The sequence below is a fragment of the Apteryx rowi genome, unplaced genomic scaffold (genome assembly GCF_003343035.1).
Source record: "Apteryx rowi isolate R43461 unplaced genomic scaffold, aptRow1 scaffold_45, whole genome shotgun sequence".
In the NCBI taxonomy this organism is placed as follows: Eukaryota; Metazoa; Chordata; class Aves; order Apterygiformes; family Apterygidae; genus Apteryx; species Apteryx rowi.
The window spans coordinates 3,784,648-3,800,746 of NW_020450705.1; the positions used below are offsets into that span (position 1 = coordinate 3,784,648).

The 16,099-nt window shown below is 61.4% G+C and overlaps 1 protein-coding gene across 1 annotated transcript; it reads right to left on the reverse strand.

Annotated features, from left to right (window-relative positions):
• Positions 1–5,850: 5,850 nt before the first annotated feature.
• Positions 5,851–15,584, reverse strand: PRELP (proline and arginine rich end leucine rich repeat protein). Its single transcript, XM_026077212.1, has 3 exons — positions 15,561–15,584; positions 8,129–9,080; positions 5,851–6,160 (listed from the first exon to the last, which is right to left on the reverse strand). Exons 2-3 carry the CDS (start codon positions 9,063–9,065, stop codon positions 5,982–5,984), a joined length of 1,116 nt encoding a protein of 371 aa, XP_025932997.1. The 5' UTR covers positions 9,066–9,080; positions 15,561–15,584; the 3' UTR covers positions 5,851–5,981.
• Positions 15,585–16,099: the final 515 nt, after the last annotated feature.

Consider the following 16,099-nt stretch of genomic DNA (forward strand, 5'->3'; position numbering starts at 1 on the left):
CCTGCGCCTGCACCAAAGAGGGGGATCGCTGTGGAGCAGGGCACTGCTGCTCACCGCTCCGAGAGGGATGGGCACGCCAGGCAGGACGGGGCCCTAAAACAGCCACAAAATGGTGAAAACAAATGGGCACAAAGCGGATCAGGGAAGGCAGCACTGGCATTGCCCCATCCCGTGGGGAGCTCAGTCCTAGGAGGCGAATGGGGTTGCAGTGCAGGGCAGACGGACACTGTGCAGCCTGCCCTCCCCCGGCCCCGGGAGCATCACRCCTCTCTTTGCAGCCCATTTCACGCTCGGCAGCGGTCATGGCACCGCTGCGGCCCCCGAGGCGGTGCGGTTCCCACGGCACGTTGGCCGGGGGCCTCCGGATCCACTGCACTGCATGCCCACCGCTTGCCTCCCTGCCCCAGCTGGGGAAACCGGCCCATGAAACCGGCAGCCAAGTGGAAACGAACCCAGGAGTCAAACCCTTCCCCCCCCCACAGCCCAGCAATGCTGTTTTTCAGCCTCCTGCAGTTTGGGGCATCCTGGGCCAGCCAGCGCTGCTGGGGACTGGACCGGGCCACCGTGCTCCCGTTAGCCGGCCATGGCCACGCTGCCGGCGAGAGCCCACGGGCAGCAACAACGGATGCAGCTCTGCAGCCCGGGATCGCTCTCCGCCCAGGTGAGGCACCRGCTGTGTGCAGCAGCCCCAAATCCRAACCCACCGAGGTCCCTTTCCGAGGGGAACTCGCTCCAACCTGCGTGGACCCGGCCTGCCACCGTGCTGGGGATCGCAGAGCATCCCTTGTGCGCTGTCACCCGGCACCCCGAGCCCGCACCACCGCAGCATCGCTGGGCTGCACACGCGCGTGCACCGAGCGTGGTGGAGGAGSCCGGGCAGCCCCGCAGCCCGCCCGCGCTTCTCTCCCAAACGCAAAAATGCATTTGCAAATGCAAAAGCAATGGCCCAGCCCAGAGCCTTCGCTCCTTGAAGTGAAGACACGGCTTCTCAACCTGGTGTTAGGAGTGTGGCGAAAGCCTTCGACCCCCCCCTGCGTGCATTGCGCCCCACGACTCACCCCCGGGCAGCGCCAAAGCTCGGCTCGGTGCCGAGGGCGCAGAAGGAAGCAGGCACAGGCGGCCCCCGCTGCCCTGCTCCTCGGCACGGGAAAGCCCTGCTGCAGCTCCCGGCGCGCTGGTCCGCAAGGGCTGCCGAGGTTTTAAGGCACGAGAGGAGGGCAGGGCTGTGCAGAGGGGTCCGGCCCGGCCGGGCTGCCGCGGGGAGAGGCGGGATGCTGCCAATCAGGCCGGCGGCACCCCGCTGTCCCCTGCCCCCCGCGGGGCCTTATGCTGCCCCCACGGCGAGCCAGCCCCCACGGCGGCTTTACTCTGAGAGCCTGGGCTTGTGTCTAGGGCTGCCAGGGATGGGACCTGGGGTGGGGTGGGGTGGGGTGGGATGGAATGGGATGGGTTGGAATGGAATGGGATGGGAGGAGGGAGCAGGCCAGCGTGCTGCACTCCTGGTGTCCCCGTGGGTGGCAGGGGACACACAGCCCTGGGCAGAGGGGACAGGGCAGCTCCATCACCGCCCCAACCAGCCCAGACCCTGCCGAGCCCGGAGGGGTTTCTGGCTGCATCCGTCCCCGCGGACGCAGGAGCTGCAAAGCCCCCATGGCTCAGCTGCGTTTCGGCGGGGGAGGTCGAGCCTCCCCCCTTGGCTTCGCGGGATGCAGCCAGCACCCTGTCCCTGGGGAGGGTGAGGGGACATCYGCCAYGGCTGGGGGCTCCYGYGGACCCCCAGCATCCAGCGGGCTCRCGAAATGCAGCTCCRGCTGAGCCGGAGCAGAGCCRGGATGGCCTCCTCCCCCCCGCCCCCTCCCACTGGGATCGAGCCGGCTCGCACCTCCGCTCTTTCCCGGGACGGGCAGGGTGGGAGCCAGGATGCCGCGGGCCAGCACGGGGGAGCCGTGTGCGCGCACACACGGCCGCCCACCGCCGCAAAAATGTTCTCCGCTGGCGCGCGCAAGCCGCAGCCCACGCGCTCGCCCACCGGCGACGGCGCGCCCATATGCCGGCGCTTGCCGGGCAGCCTGGGACGCCCGCGCCGCCCCCCTGCAAACCGGCGCGCTCCTCATCCGCGCACCCGCCGCCCCCGGCCCCCAGCCCACGGCGGACGCCGCGCTGCCCGGAAAAAGCCCCCGCGCCCCCCTGCCTGCGAGGCGGCCCCATCCCCGCTCAGCACGGAGCGGAGCCGAGGGCCGCCGCTAATCCCCGTTAAGCCCCTCATTAGCGAGCTCCACGGCCAGCGTGACGAAGGTGACGTGGCAGCCCTGGCGGGGGGGGGGGGGGGGTCCGCTCCCCAGAGGGGCAGACAGCCTTTAAAATACACCTCTGCTGCACCGGAGAAAGAGCCGGCGTCTGTCCTCGCACCGGCTCCTTCCCCCCTCCCCGAGCGCAGCTGCACCTCGGTGCTAACACAAGCCATCGTCCCCTGCAGGGTCAGCGCAAACCTTGGCTGCGGGAGAGACCCCAGCTGCAAAGGGGCTTAATTTCAGCAGGGATTTATCATGTTGCAAACCACCTTTGGGCACGTTCGGCAGCTCCCCGGCGGGCCCACAGCCGCCTCCTTGCGGCATCGGCCCCCGACATGCCGGGGAGCCCTTTGGTGGGCTGTCGCACCCACCCTGCTCGTCAGCCCCCGGCACCGCTAACGAGGAGCTCCCAGCCTTCCCCTCGATCCCGCCGGCACACGCGGGGTTTCGCACGCCGCCAGCCCGGCTCCCGCTCCCAGAGCGGCGCGCAACTGCTGTTTGCGGAGAAAAGGAACGATTCCCCCCGTTTTTGCAGCACTGAGCTCCTCTGGGGAGAGGGATGACTTGCCCGGGGAGGCAGCGAGCGAACGCACGCCCCGGGAGCACGTGATTCATGTGCTGATCACAAAACACAGATTTTCTTCCACGGCGCAAAACATAAGGGGAGCCGGCTCTCCGTGCCTGCTCTGCACACGTGCGCACACACACAACACCCGCGCCGCGAACGTGCACGCTCCCGTGAGCAGCGAGCCGCGCCGAAGCCCGTGCGTTCGCACCCGCGCCCACGCCCGCCCGCCCTCCCCGCTCGTGATTCACGCGGGGACGGCAAGAGCCGAGGAGCTTCGGAGGCTGCAGGAAGACGCGTTGCTGCCTACGCCCGCTCGGCTCGCGTGAAAACGCGCGTGCGCAGCCGCTGCCCGCGGCGGCCAGGCTCGCTTCCGCCGGCGAGGGAGAAGCCTTCCTCCCCGGCCGGCCACGGGCTGCAGCGTCCCCCGGGGCAGCGTCCCCCCCTATCCCGGCCTCAGCTCCCGGAAAAGTTACCCTCGAGGATGAGGAGGGGCTCTGGAGGAGCGCCGAAGGAAGGTGCCAAGAGGTGAGAGAGAAGCAGGTCTGAGCACAGCTCTGGGTCCCTTTTGAATCGTTTTATTTTCACCACTGCAGAGAGTAGGAGTGAAAATACCATTAAGTTGAAATCAGTCAGGAACTACGTACGTCTGTAGATGTATCTGTACAGTCTACCAGTATATATACACATTATATATAAATATATACATAGGATCTCCGGGTTTAAGGCTGAAACCTGTCGAACCCAATAAAGCCTGCTGGAGGAAAAGTTGGAGAAGAGACTAAATTTTACCAAAACCGCCACCCCTGCATCAGCACGGGGGTTTAACGATCCTCCCGCTGCTGGCTGCGGCCCAGCGCCGAGGCGGCACGTCGGGAAGGCAGGAGGGGGAAGCGCTGGCRTTTCCCACGGGCTCCAGGGAGATTCCCATGCCCGCTGCCTTTCCCGCGGAACGCGACACTCGGTGCCTTATCTCACACCAGGCTTATTTTTGGTGGCTGAACACAAACGAGGCAACTGCTCCTTTAATTGCTTTAATGCTTATTTCAGGTGGTTTTTTTTTTTCCCTCTAATGTTCGGCCTTCAATCTAAATCCTGAGAATCAGGAAGAAAAAAAAGAGAATAATCCCCCCCTAAACCCGGATGCCCTATATATGCAGGTACAGCTATCAAAGAGGGAAGCGATACATGTGGAAACGGTGAGAAGGGGGAATAAAAAATGGCTTTTCCAAAAGATTTATTTTTCCCTTTTCTTTTCTTCTCCCCCCCCCCAAAAAAAAAAGTCAAAACCAGACATATGTGGTTGGTTCAAGAAAGCAACCAGGAGGGAAATTTATAGAGTCAAGCAATAAGGGGAGAGGGGCCGCAAGAGCAGAACGGAGATTTCGCAGGTGTAACCCAGCTCCAGCAGAGCCCGGATTTGCACCCACGTCACCCCGGTCAGCATCCGGCCCCGGGTACCTAACTGCAAGAGCGAGATTCACGCCGGCATCGCTGTTGAAGCAGCGGGCTCTGCTCAGGGCGCTCGCTGGCAGCCGCGGGGCCCCGCCGGCATCGGGGCCTGCCCGCCGCGGGGCTTTCGGCTGGAGCAGCGAGCTGCGGACGGGGGCGACGGCTGCGGCGGTGCTGAGCTGTGCTTCGCTGCAGCGTGGCTGGCAGGACGCGGGAGGGGATGGCTGCGGGACCAGGGCCCGACTCAGCCCGCGCAGCTGGCGGTGGAGCCCCGGGAGAGAAGAAAACAAGGGCTGGGGGCAGGCAGGAAGGGTGCTCGGGTCCCACGGAGGAGGGTGCATGGGAAATTGCTCCGGGAAAAGTGGAATCAGCTCTCCCCACCCATGGCACAGCAAACCCCAGCTCCATCTGCAGAAGCCGGAGACCTTTCCCCACCGACATCCTTGCTAAATCGACAGCAAGTCCCATGGGGAGAAAAAAAACAAAAAAACAAAACCCCATGCAACCTCTRGAGCAATCCAAATTGAAAGACCCCCCTCCAAAGGGACCGAGCAGGAGGAGCAGGACCGCCTCGCGCCGGACCCCGGGACGTGGCTCCGGCCACGAGGTGTCGTTGCCGGCCCTGCCGAATGGCGCCAGGCCCGCGCCTCCGCCTGCGCAAAGCCCTGCTCGCAGGAGCCCGCGCAAGACGGACACGGGGCCTCGTGCACCCGGACACCCGGGAAACACCAGGCTTGCCCAGCCCCACGGCCCCGGCTCGGCGCCCCGCGGCCGCAGGGTGACCGCCGGTCGCCTTGTCACGTCAGCCGCGGGACACMCCTGCTCCACCTCCACCACGGGCAGCTTTTCCGCAGGGATGTCTGAGCCTCTCCGCGGGGCTGGTGCGGGAACGTGCCCACAGGGTCCGCCCGGAGCGAGGAGACAACCCGAGTCTTGCAGCAAGTCGGGGGGGCCGAGCAACCCTCCGGCTTCCCCCAGGACATTCGGCAGGGACCCATTTGTCCCCCCAACGCAGGGCAAAGCTGTGCCCAGTTCCCCGCAGCCCCAGCACAGGGACACAGCTGCCCCCCGGGCAGATCGGGCTCTGGTTTTTAAGCTTTCCTGGTTTGCCGGGTTGGGCATTCATGCTGGGCACGGCTGCCTTCCAGCCAAAATTGCTTCATTCTGGAAACGCGTGATAACAGTGCCACAGTATGGCTTGGTCCCAGGCTCCCCCTTTCCTCCCCTCTTCCATGCAGCTCCCTCATCAGCTCCATCATGAGGCGCTTTCAGCTAGGACAAATCCCAAGCTCCCGAACCTCTGCCAGGTGGAAGGGGAAAGCCAGCCCCAGCTCCAGCAATGGTCAGGGATGTGGTGCCCTGGGGATGGCCAGGTGCCAGGGGGGGAGGCAGGGAACGGGGATCGCCGGCTGGGTACCAGAGTGAGGGTGGCACCCACCCCGCGCTGCCCGGGTGCCTGCCATGGCCCGGGATGGTGCCATCCTGCGGACAACGGTCCACCAGGACATAGGTGCCAGGGCCACTAAGGAGGGGGGGAAACACGAGAGGGAAGGAGAGGCAGGGTGGGAGCAGGGGGAGAGGGAGGCAAAGGGGGTCCCAAGTGTCAAATGCCGACAGGGGTCAAGTCTCTGTGCAAAGCCAAGTCCTGGGAGGGGACACATCGCCAGGCAGGGTTAGAAGACCACGGACTGCAGGAGCCGGAAGCACATCATCAGGTCCAGGGGGATGGGGGGCTTCAGGAGGTTCCCATCCAGCCGCAGGTAGCGGAGCCGGGGCACGCTGTCCAGGTCCGAGGGCGAGAAGTCGTGGATGGACACCAGGGATGTGGGGCAGATCTGTGTCCCATTGATCTCTGCAGGGAGGAGAAGCAAAGCAGGAGGCTGTTGGAGGAACCAGGACAGGGACGGCACCGAGTGACGCTAGAGACCCCCCTGCCCTGCTGTCCCYGTCCCCCTGGGGTTCACCCAGCCCGACACGGGGGTTGCTTTGCTGCCGAAAGGGGAACCCCCTGCCTCTTGCTTTAACTCCTAGTGCTCTGGGCATCTCTCTCGAATTTGGCCGCTCCCAGAAGACAGGATGCAGCCCTAAGGCCCCAGTGAGAGGCAAATCCTGCTTTTGTTCAGAATTTAAGTAGGTCACATTCAGCCAAAGCAAGGTGAGGAACACGGTGTCCTTAGAGGGAGAAAAGGGATGATTTCAAATACGAAATCAGGCTAGCCACCCCTAAGCCTTCAAAAAGTATCACCAAAACATGCTGCAGCATCGTTAAGCTAAAGATAACCTTAATAATTGGGCTTGTTGCATGTCACTGAGTTTCCACAYGTTTCTCCCCATCACCAGGCCTGCTTTGCAGAAAACAAACCCAGGGATTCTTACRTCATTACCCAACTCCAGGAACTGAAACCTTATAAAAACTAGGTACAAAAAGGTACAAGACAGCTGTGGTAAAACAGGGAGCTGGGACACAAGGTGCAAGGCCATGCGAGCTTCTCTCCATGGAAAGTCTAAGCAGGACCTTGCTATGGGTATATGCACCCTGAAGTCAACAGCAGTCACAGCCTTAACCCCAAGGTCCCTCTAGGCTACAGTTTGGTATTTAAATAAAATGCAGATTAACTCTCATTTCATCCCCACGTCATTATTCCCTCGCAAAACAACACCAGCTGCTTCCATCAGACAAGGAATTTGGCCTTGTGCAGGTTTTGTCCTTTTTTCCTAGCATCATGTCTCACAACACTTATCACTTGGCATCAAGGCAGAAGGCTTCTCCCTCTCCCCGGCTTACGTCGCAGTCGGAGACGGTGCCCCGCTACGTCAGGAGCCAGCTTGCTGAAGCTGTGCTGCGATTTTACAGCTGCTCTTCAGCGGCTGATTACTTTTGCGTAGAAAGCCACACAACGTCACTGCACAGTAAACACGCCGGGCACCRGCAGCGCCTGTGTTACACCACTCATTGCTGGGCTCAGTGACCTGCCCGGCGACAGCTTCACAGGCGACCACCACCTTGCGTTGTGCAGGTCCTGCAGCCCCAACAGACCCCACTGCAACCAAAAATGTAAGAGCCCGACTGCTTGCGTGCACTTTTCCTGGTGCGCACGGAGGGTTTCTGGCAGGAGCGCTGCATTCTTGCTCCCCTGCAGATCCTCTCGGCAAGGACAGCAGGTTGCTGGCCCTCCAATGTCAGAAACAGCYGGGGCTGCTGGGAACGGGTCTCTATCTTCCCCACATTAGCCATGTTTACACATTTCACAGGCCAGCACCTCTCCCATGAAATTGCTGTACTTTGCCTGAAATAGTATGAAATTGCCCCAATTGATTTSTCAAGGCAACCTCCATCACAGCCCTGTTCTCCCTTTTCTTTGCTCTGCAAGGCTCAACTAGAGAGCTACGCTGTGTTATTTCTAACCATCTTGACTGCATACTTGGCAYCTGTTCTTGAAATACGTGCACAGACTTTCCTTTTTAAATATACATATTCCTGTACCCTGCTGGGGAAGTAAACCTTTCAGTGGCAGGTAGACATGAAAAAGAGTTGCCCATGACAGTGAGGGGGGGAAAAGCGCTGTAGCAGCACAAGGAATTAAGCTTTGCTCTTCCTGCTCCTGAGCTACTGCCCTAGTCCCTGGGCCTCTACGTCCAAATCCGTCCTCCCTCATTAATTACAGAGAGCCACCAGCTCATTTCAGCACTGCAACCCCCTTCAAAGGGTTCAAATCCCAGTGAGTAAAAGATGCCATTTTCCAATGAAATGCATGCCACCCCCCAGCATATCTGCTCCCCGAGCTTAACCACGGCCTCCCGACCCGCTACCTCAACTCACTGTCAATGGAGTTGTTATTTAGGTAGAGGTGCTCCAGCTTGGAGCTGATGAAGGGAACATTGGTGAGCTTGTTGTGGGCCAGGTGCAACACCAGCAAGTTAGTGAGGTTGAAGGAGTTCTTGGGCAGCCCTTTGTCAGAGATCTGGTTGTAGTTGAGCCGGATAAATGCCAGGTTGGGAAACTCCTTGAAGTAGTCACTGGGGATGTCCTCAATGTTGTTCCTGTCTAGGAAGAGCTGGTGGATGGCATTGGGCACCCCAGGGGGCATTTTCCTCAGGATATTGTGGGCGAGGTTGAGTTGCATGAGGTTCTTGAGTCCCTTGAACGTGTTTTTGTTGAAGACTCCATCGCTTAGCTTGTTGTGGTGCAGGTCCAAGAGCACCAGGTTCTCCAGCTTGTTGAAGACCCCAGCAGGGATCTTGGAGATCTGGTTCCTGCTCAGACGCAGCTGCTCCAGGTTGGGTGGCAAGAAGGAAGGCACCTCCTTGAGCTGGTTCTTCTCCATGTAGAGGAAGATGAGGTTTTCCAGCTTCTCCAGAACCCGCCTGTCTACCTTCCGGATGCGATTGTTGTCTAGGTTGACCCATTTCAGCTCGGTGGCATTCCTGAAGGACTCCTCCGGGAGGTCGTCGATGAAGTTGTTCTGGAGGTAGAGGTAGTGGATGCGGGACGGGATGATGGGGACCTTCCGCAGGTTTCGGCTGTCACAGTAGAGGGCGGAGGGGAAGTCTGGGGGGCAGTAGCATTCCCGGGGGCAGTCAGGGAAGACGGAGGGGGGGCCTGGTGGCAGGGGTGGGGGCAGCTCTGTGGGCTCGACAGGCTCAACAGGCTCAGGAGGCGGGCGCGTGGGTTTCCGGGGAGGCTTCCTCCGCTGCCCGCTCACCTCCGAGATCAGCACAAGAACCAGTGGGAGAAGCAATCTGAAGGCCACCTTCATGGTCCAGATATTTCCCTGTGGAAGGCAACAAGAACAGGTAGGTTAAAAAGAGCCCGATTTAGGTTACATATCACTTCCCATCTCCTCCCATCTCTACCAGCTCTGACAGACAAGAATTTACCCCACATCTCAGCCAGGTAGCCCACTATTTTCTCTCCTTGCTCTTGGAAGTTGTCTTTAAATCCAAACCCTGTCTAGGCCACAAGTTGCTCCTTGGCTCAGCTTCATTTATTTATGAAAAAAAAAAAAAAAAAGATTTGGCCTTTTAAAGAACAGCCCATAGATGAGGGAAGAATCACCCTAATCTAAGCTGCAGAAAGCACCTAACCTCCTGAGGGAAGCTGTCCCTAACCAGGTCCGGGCTTTCCATCATTACAGCTCTGCCTGACAAGCGATGTCGGAAGCCACAAGACCTTTCACAAGGCAATTTCTTGTGTGTCACGCTCCCCGCAACCTGCGCTGCTGGCTTACCGAAATGAGTTCGGGGGTAATTTCCTCATTCAGCAGCAAGAGGGAAGAGAGCTGCACAGAGGTCCTAGTACTGCAAAGAGCCTGGGTAATAAATTCGGCAAAGGACAACACAGCAGGCAGAAAAACAGAGACAGACGGAGAGCAGAAATCCCCTCGCCAGCTGGGAAGTGAGCAAAAGACGGGCCAGAAAGGATATTTTCCCGCTTCTCCCACTAGAACAGGAGGGCTTTGATCCGCGGTTCCTCTTCAGCTTTGACAGATGGTGTCACCGACGCAACCACGCTGAGTCCTGCCCCGCCGATGAGCGGACACCTCCAAAGTGAGGTACGCGGCCGTGCCAGCACTGCTGGGCAGAGCCTGGGTCCTCTCCAGGAGCCCTGCTGCTGCTCTGACCTCTCCCAGAAGGATGGATCACCTCCTCGGAAGCTCTGATGGATTAGACTTAATTTTGTGGTTGAGCCAAAAATCAATGGTTCAGTAGCAAATTGGCTGAACAATGGTATCGGGAGGCCAGCAGCAGTTAGCAAGGCAGCAGTGACGGATGGTCTTGTGCTCCAGGGACTAGGCTTTAACGCAGGACAGGACAGCCCATTTCCGAGGCTACGTGATGAAGAGGACACCTGCAAGTCTATGCACAGGCAGCGCTGAAGGCGTTTGGCTTCGGGGCTTTCCTGTGCTGCCCGAATAACTGATGCGTCCCCTCCAGTCCCACTGCAAGGTGACGGGCTGGGATAGCTGCCCCAGGTGGTCCCAGGGGAGATGTGGTGAGATCAGGAGAGATCCCTGCTCGCTCCTGGCCCCAGCAAGGCTGTGGGGGGGAACGATCCTGCCTCTCCTGAGTACCAGCACAGCCCCTTCCCGCACCACTCTGGGCATGACTGTGCTCCCACTTCCGCGCTCCTGAGCAAGCCGCAGAGGCTGCTGAGCTTTTCCCTCCCTTCTGCCGCCTGGAACAGCAGCGATCTCCCCGGCAAGCCTCTCGCTGGTGCCTTTCCAGCTGACGAAATGGAGGCTGGAGGAATCCAGCTTGTTGCAGCAGAGCTCCCCAGAAAGCCCCGCACAGGAGGTGCTTCGGATGCTCCCAGACTCCTCGGGACCAGCTGGAGGCAGGATGGGCTGTGCGCTTTTTGGGTAGGTGGCAGACACCTCTGAGCGCTCGCCAGGCTTTTTCCAAGGGCATTTGTCACCCAGGAAGGAACGGAGCCGAGCTAGATGTGTACTTGGGCAGATGGAGGAACTCGGCAAAGATGGAGTGGGAGAAAGAATAAAGTGCGAGGAGACAGGGAGGAGGCTGGGGAGACTCGGGGGAGGATGCACCTCCTGGGCTGAGCGCCTGCCCAGCACACGGCGCTGCCTTAGCATCCGGACAGACCCAGGGAATCGTGGCCAGCCCCGGCCGGCTCTGCTTGCCCAGCACTTGGTGGGAGATGCTCCGCACCAGCGAACGGGCCAGGCTGAGCTGGGCACATCGCATCCCACCTCGGGTGGCCGCAGGGAAATGCCAATGGCATGGCCTAGCGCTGCGCAGGAGCGCCCAGTGAGCGCAGCAAATGGCGGTCCGCCAGCAAACCCGCTCTCGATGCTTTTTCCCAGCAAGGAAACGCCGTCCCGGGCGGCCCATGAGCGCACCAGCCCCGACCCTCCCGCGGCAGCTGCCCACCCGGGTGCTGCCACCCACCGTGGTCCGCGTCCCACCCTGGGATGCCCATAGGGACTTCCAGTGCGCCAGCCCAGCTCCGTTTGAACCCGCTCCTCGCATTCCTGGGGCCCAAAGCAATCGGCTTTCTCCGGGAAGAGATCCCATCCTCACCGCCCCAGGCCCAGCCTGCGACTTTCCTTTTTGTTTCGCTCTGCTCCCATCTGGCTCTGTTTAACCCTACAAGCCTCGCGCGCCTCCTGGTTTCAATCAGAGCTCTGGCATCTCGCTGGGGGAAGGGAGGAACAGGCGAGGAGCAGCGGGGAAGCATGGGGCCCAAATCCTGCCAGATATTCAGCTCAGCAGTGCTGTAATAAGTCCCCTTTGGGGATGTACGTGCATGCTTCTGTGTTGCAAGAGGACAGATTAAAGAGAGGGCRGCAGAGAACGGACAAATTCATGGCAGGGGTCTGGTCTACGTGTAGTCCCCTCCCGGCCCTGCGGGACCCGTGCTTCTTGCCCAGCCACGTCCCTCTCTGCATGCACGCGCCCCCCACCTAGTCCCAAGCCCTTTCATTGGCCTCTGCCTCAGCTCCAAAAATTCAGACCTGGATTTTRACACCCGCAAAGGCAGGGGGGGGAAGGGGGGTCCTGAGGTCTGGSTTTGGCCCATTGCAGCGGGAGGAGGCAGCTGCGAAGCCAGGACACGATATTGCAGCCAGCACACGCCGAGACCTGGGTTGTCAGCTCCCTCCTCTCCCAGAGCAACGCTGGGCTCCGGCCACCCCAGCAGCCGCCCTGGGACACGTTGCGGCGAGGAGAGATGGGGATGGGGCAGAGCCGCGGCTCTGTCGGTCTCTGGGAGCTCGCTGAGCACCTGGCCRACGGGCTCCGCTGCTCCGCCACGCGCTCCGCACGAGGGTTTAGCTCTGCGGATGTTTAGGGACCCAAGTTTTAACAGCGACTGTCACCGGGCCAGAAACTGAGGCCAGAAGCTGGCAGCAATACCTGCCATTTGTCACCGCAGAAGGAAAGTGTCAGAAAGCAGAAGCGATCCTTCTCATCCGCCGCACGCCTGCGGCCCGCTGCCACGTCCCTATGGGGGGACCCGACGCAGCTGCACAGGGTGCCCCGCTGTCACCCGCCCGGGGTGACCCGCAGGGGCTCTCCCCCGAGAARCAGCCTGCTCAGGGCAGGCAGCATCCGCTTCCAGACAATTTGCAGGCAAGCAGCTCACAGCCAGCGGTCCATGCAACAGCCCGATACCCAGAATAACATCCTCGCGACAGGCCCGCAGCTGGACTTTTTGCACCGAACCCGAGGCTGCTGCAAGCTTTACGATTGCCTCCAGCCCGTTAGAGGGTTTAAAGCCAGCTCTCCCTGGATGCGCTCGTCCGCCTGCTCTCTGTCCGCTTTCATGCGGTTGAATTTACTGGCCTGAAGCGCAAGGAGCAAATTTCAAAATCCCACACCCGGAGCACGCGTGAGCAGCATCCGCCGCGGCTGCGTGCCAGCCCCACGGCACAGGGCGTGTTTTGCAAATGCCTTCTTTCGACCTTTCTCACCAGCCCCAAGCAGACAGAGCGGCTCAGATTCGGGAGACCCATTAGGAAATCGTGCAACTAGAATAAAGTTAAACCATGAAGCAACACATACTTTCAGGAAACCAAATTGCTTGGGGCAGAGAAAAGGCTGAATCCATGGACTAAAGCAACTTGGACAGCCCCGAGCTCCGGGCTGGGCTGAGCAGCTTGGCCCAGGTGCAAGGCCAGTGCACCCAACTGGTTGGCTCCGTTTTTTGCCCAGGAAGGGGCATCTCATCCCATTACAACCAGGGGTCAAAAATTAGGGGCAGTGGCTGGAAGTTCCAGCCCCAAAATGCCACTGATATTGATGTCCAAAAAGTTTAGTTTTGCTGCATCTAACTAACTCATAGCGCCCAAAGCAAGGGATCCTTTTCAGCCTGTTTCCCATAACCCTGGGAGCTCCGCGCAGAGCTTCTGCACGGTATCTCCCTGTCCCATCACTGCAGGAGCCGCACAGGCTGCGAACGCCTGCAGCAGTCTTGGGAACCAGTACRTTAACACACGAAAAGGAAAGCAACCCAAAAATAACCGAGAGGAGCCAGCAAAGCTCCCTCGTTGGCCTCCCTCYGCGTCCGACCGCTGTAACAGCCCGTTAGTGTCTTTGCAAGACGCTGGGTCTGATCAGCCGTACCCAAAACAGGGGGCCCTTTATCCGGCTGCCCTGGAGAGCCGGGCGCGGTGGAAAAGGGCCAAACACAGCACGAGCRCGTCCTCCCAGGGCACCTGGGGAGCGGAGTGCTGCTGCGCGACCCGCCGCTCCCGTGCTTCCCCAGGGAGCGGCCGGGGCTGGAGCCTCGCAGGGACAGCGGTGCATCCGTACGGGACAGGGGTGTCCCACCCGCAGCCCCGCTGGGCGCCCTCACGGGCTCTTTAACACCACTTTCGGGCTGCAAGGAGCRGAGAGGCAATGCACAGCTCGTGCTTTTCTCTACGTGCCAGGAGCATTTCCTAACTGTATGGAAGCCAGCAGACGAGTTGCAAAAGACTCGTGATGGTCTCTGCTCCCTTCGGCAGCCTCCTTCCTGCAGGAGGGTCCGCAGGAAGGCAGTCCCAGCAAAAAAAAACAAAAAAAAAAGGAAGAAAAGAAAAAGAAAAAGGAAAAAAAAAAGCCTCTGCTGCCTCCTCAGCACAGGCAATTCCCCCATTCCCCCTGTGCCCCTTCCTCCTCCTCCTCCTCCCTTGCTCCGCAGCCCGGACCCTTGCCCAGGGCTGCTCCCAGCACAGCCCACAGGGCTCCTCACCACACACACTGCAACCGGCTGGATGCAGAAAAAAGCAATTTGGGAAAGCAAAGTTTTCCAAAGCGATCGCAGCCCAGCCCCGGGCCCCAYGCACACGCTGCGCCCCTCCGAGCGGACCCCTCGCACAGCCCTCTCCCAGCTCCGCTTTCCCAGGGGCGGGAAGCTGCTCTCTGATGCCTTATCAGCCCCCTCCTTGGCCCTCCCTTCCAAGCTCTTCCCAAGGGAAGAGGAAGCCTCCCACAGCTGCACTTTTATCTCTTCCCAGGTGGAAACACTCAGCTGCTCGCCCCTCCGCCTCCCTCTGCCCCGGGGAGGCAGGGACCCCCAGCACCCGCGACCCCGCTGCCCGGCTCGGTGGAGCAGGCGGACACGGCGCTTCCCGGGAGCCTCCTCCGGTGGCTCGCGGGATGCTGGCGGCCGAGCACCACATAAGGAAGGCGCCGCGGAGGGTTCCCAAGCTCCCACGTGCCGCGTGCTTTGCATTCAGCTGCCAAGAGGATGAATTTCCACTTTCCACCGTGTGCACGCTTTTCCTGCAAGCACCCAGTTTTCAAACAAGCAGGGCGGGGGGGGGGGTCTGGGGTAACACGAGGCTTTTCCACACGCACAAACCCTTTCCCGGGGCTGTGGTGAACATCCCTATCCTGTTGTTTCCTCCCTGCGCCTCCTGCCTCTGCCGGAGCGGAGACGGAGAGCCRGGTCCAAACCGTACCTGTGGGGTGGCTCGAGCCGCGGTGGGTGCGCGGGAAGGGGGCTGCCCCTGTGCCCTCTCCAGCCTCTGCGCAGCTCTGTCCCCCCCTAAAATCCGTGCGGAAAACCAGCTTGCTACCAGCACCTCCTGGAGCACCGCGACACGACTCGACCGCCCTCTCGCACCTCGCTCAGGACGCGGGGCGGTGTGGGGCTCTGACCCACGGCGGGGAAACCGCGCAGGGGGGCGAGGGGCTGAGTGCACCCCCGCTGCGGYGCGGACCCGGACCCCGCCGAGCCCTTCGCCCCCGGCCGTTCCAGCCAGCGCGTGGGCAGGTCTGGGTAGGAACAACGAACTCGCRCTCGGCGCAGGGGACGTGGGGCGACCAGGTGCCTTCGGAGCACAAAACACCAAAGCCGGGGCTCCCGGAGTCCTGCCTCCAGGGGCGTCCGGTCTCTTCCCAGCCTTTCTGACTCCTCTTTACACACTTCCTCTGCTGCTTCCCAAGGCAGGGGATGAGGGGGTGCAAGCAGGGATGAGGGGGTGSAAKCAGGGAGCAGGGGGTCCCTGCGAGCCCCCCGGGAAGCGGCTGGCAGCCTCCGCAGCGCTAGCACACGCGGGACTTTCTGCTGCCTTTGCAGCCCGAAACACACCCCCCTCCACCACCACCCTGCCCCAGGCTGGGAAAAAAAACTCTTGGAGGAAGGAAAAAAAATAGGAAGGAAAAAAGACTCCAGCTGCCGAAGAAGAGAAAAACCAAGAGAGGCGAGAAAAAGAAAGAGCGGACGTTTGCACGCCGGAGAGGCTGGAGAGGGCAGGAGCATCAGGGCCGGGGCTCAGCGCAGAGCCCGGGGAGAAGCCCCGGCTTACCTGCGCGCTCCTCTCCCTCCTCCTGCCTCTCCCAGCGCCCGGGACAGGTTCTCCCCGGCACGTCGCTGCCGCCGGCTCTGCGGCTCCGCCACCAGCGCAGCGCGCGTCCGCGAAGGCGAGCGGGGCGCGCGGGGTTTTGTGCGAGGGCGGGTGGGAGCGTGGGAGGCGGAGGGCCGGCGCGGGGGCTCGGCGACGGCGAGGACGTCTTTCTCTGGCAGCCGAGGGCTTGGGGCGCCCAGGCGCACGCCGGCCGGCCTGCCGCGGGGCGGGCGCTTCGCAGYGACTCCGGCTGCCGCCGAGCAGCCCCGCTTAAAAGCGGAGCTAATTAATCATTCGAATAAGCCCGGCCCTTGCCACGGCCCCTCGCGGAGGAGCGTGTGCTTGGGCCCGGCAACGCAGMCGACTTGCGACGGCTGCACGGGGGGCTCCGTCCCTGGTGCTGTGCCACGCGGGTCCCCCAGCTGCGACGGGGGACATTCGGGTGTCCCCAACCCCTGCGAGAGGGAGCCAGCCCTGGGCTGGGCTCTGCGCTCCTGCCA

What these genes read in the sequence shown, in the direction of transcription:
- PRELP (XM_026077212.1), bottom strand. Translation starts at nt 9,065, where the DNA reads ATGAAGGTGGCCTTCAGATTGCTTCTCCCACTGGTTCTTGTGCTGATC. An exon ending in AAATAACAACTCCATTGACA is followed by an intron (nt 6,161 to 8,128) that starts GTGAGTTGAGGT and finishes TCCTCCCTGCAG; the next exon opens with AGATCAATGGGACACAGATC.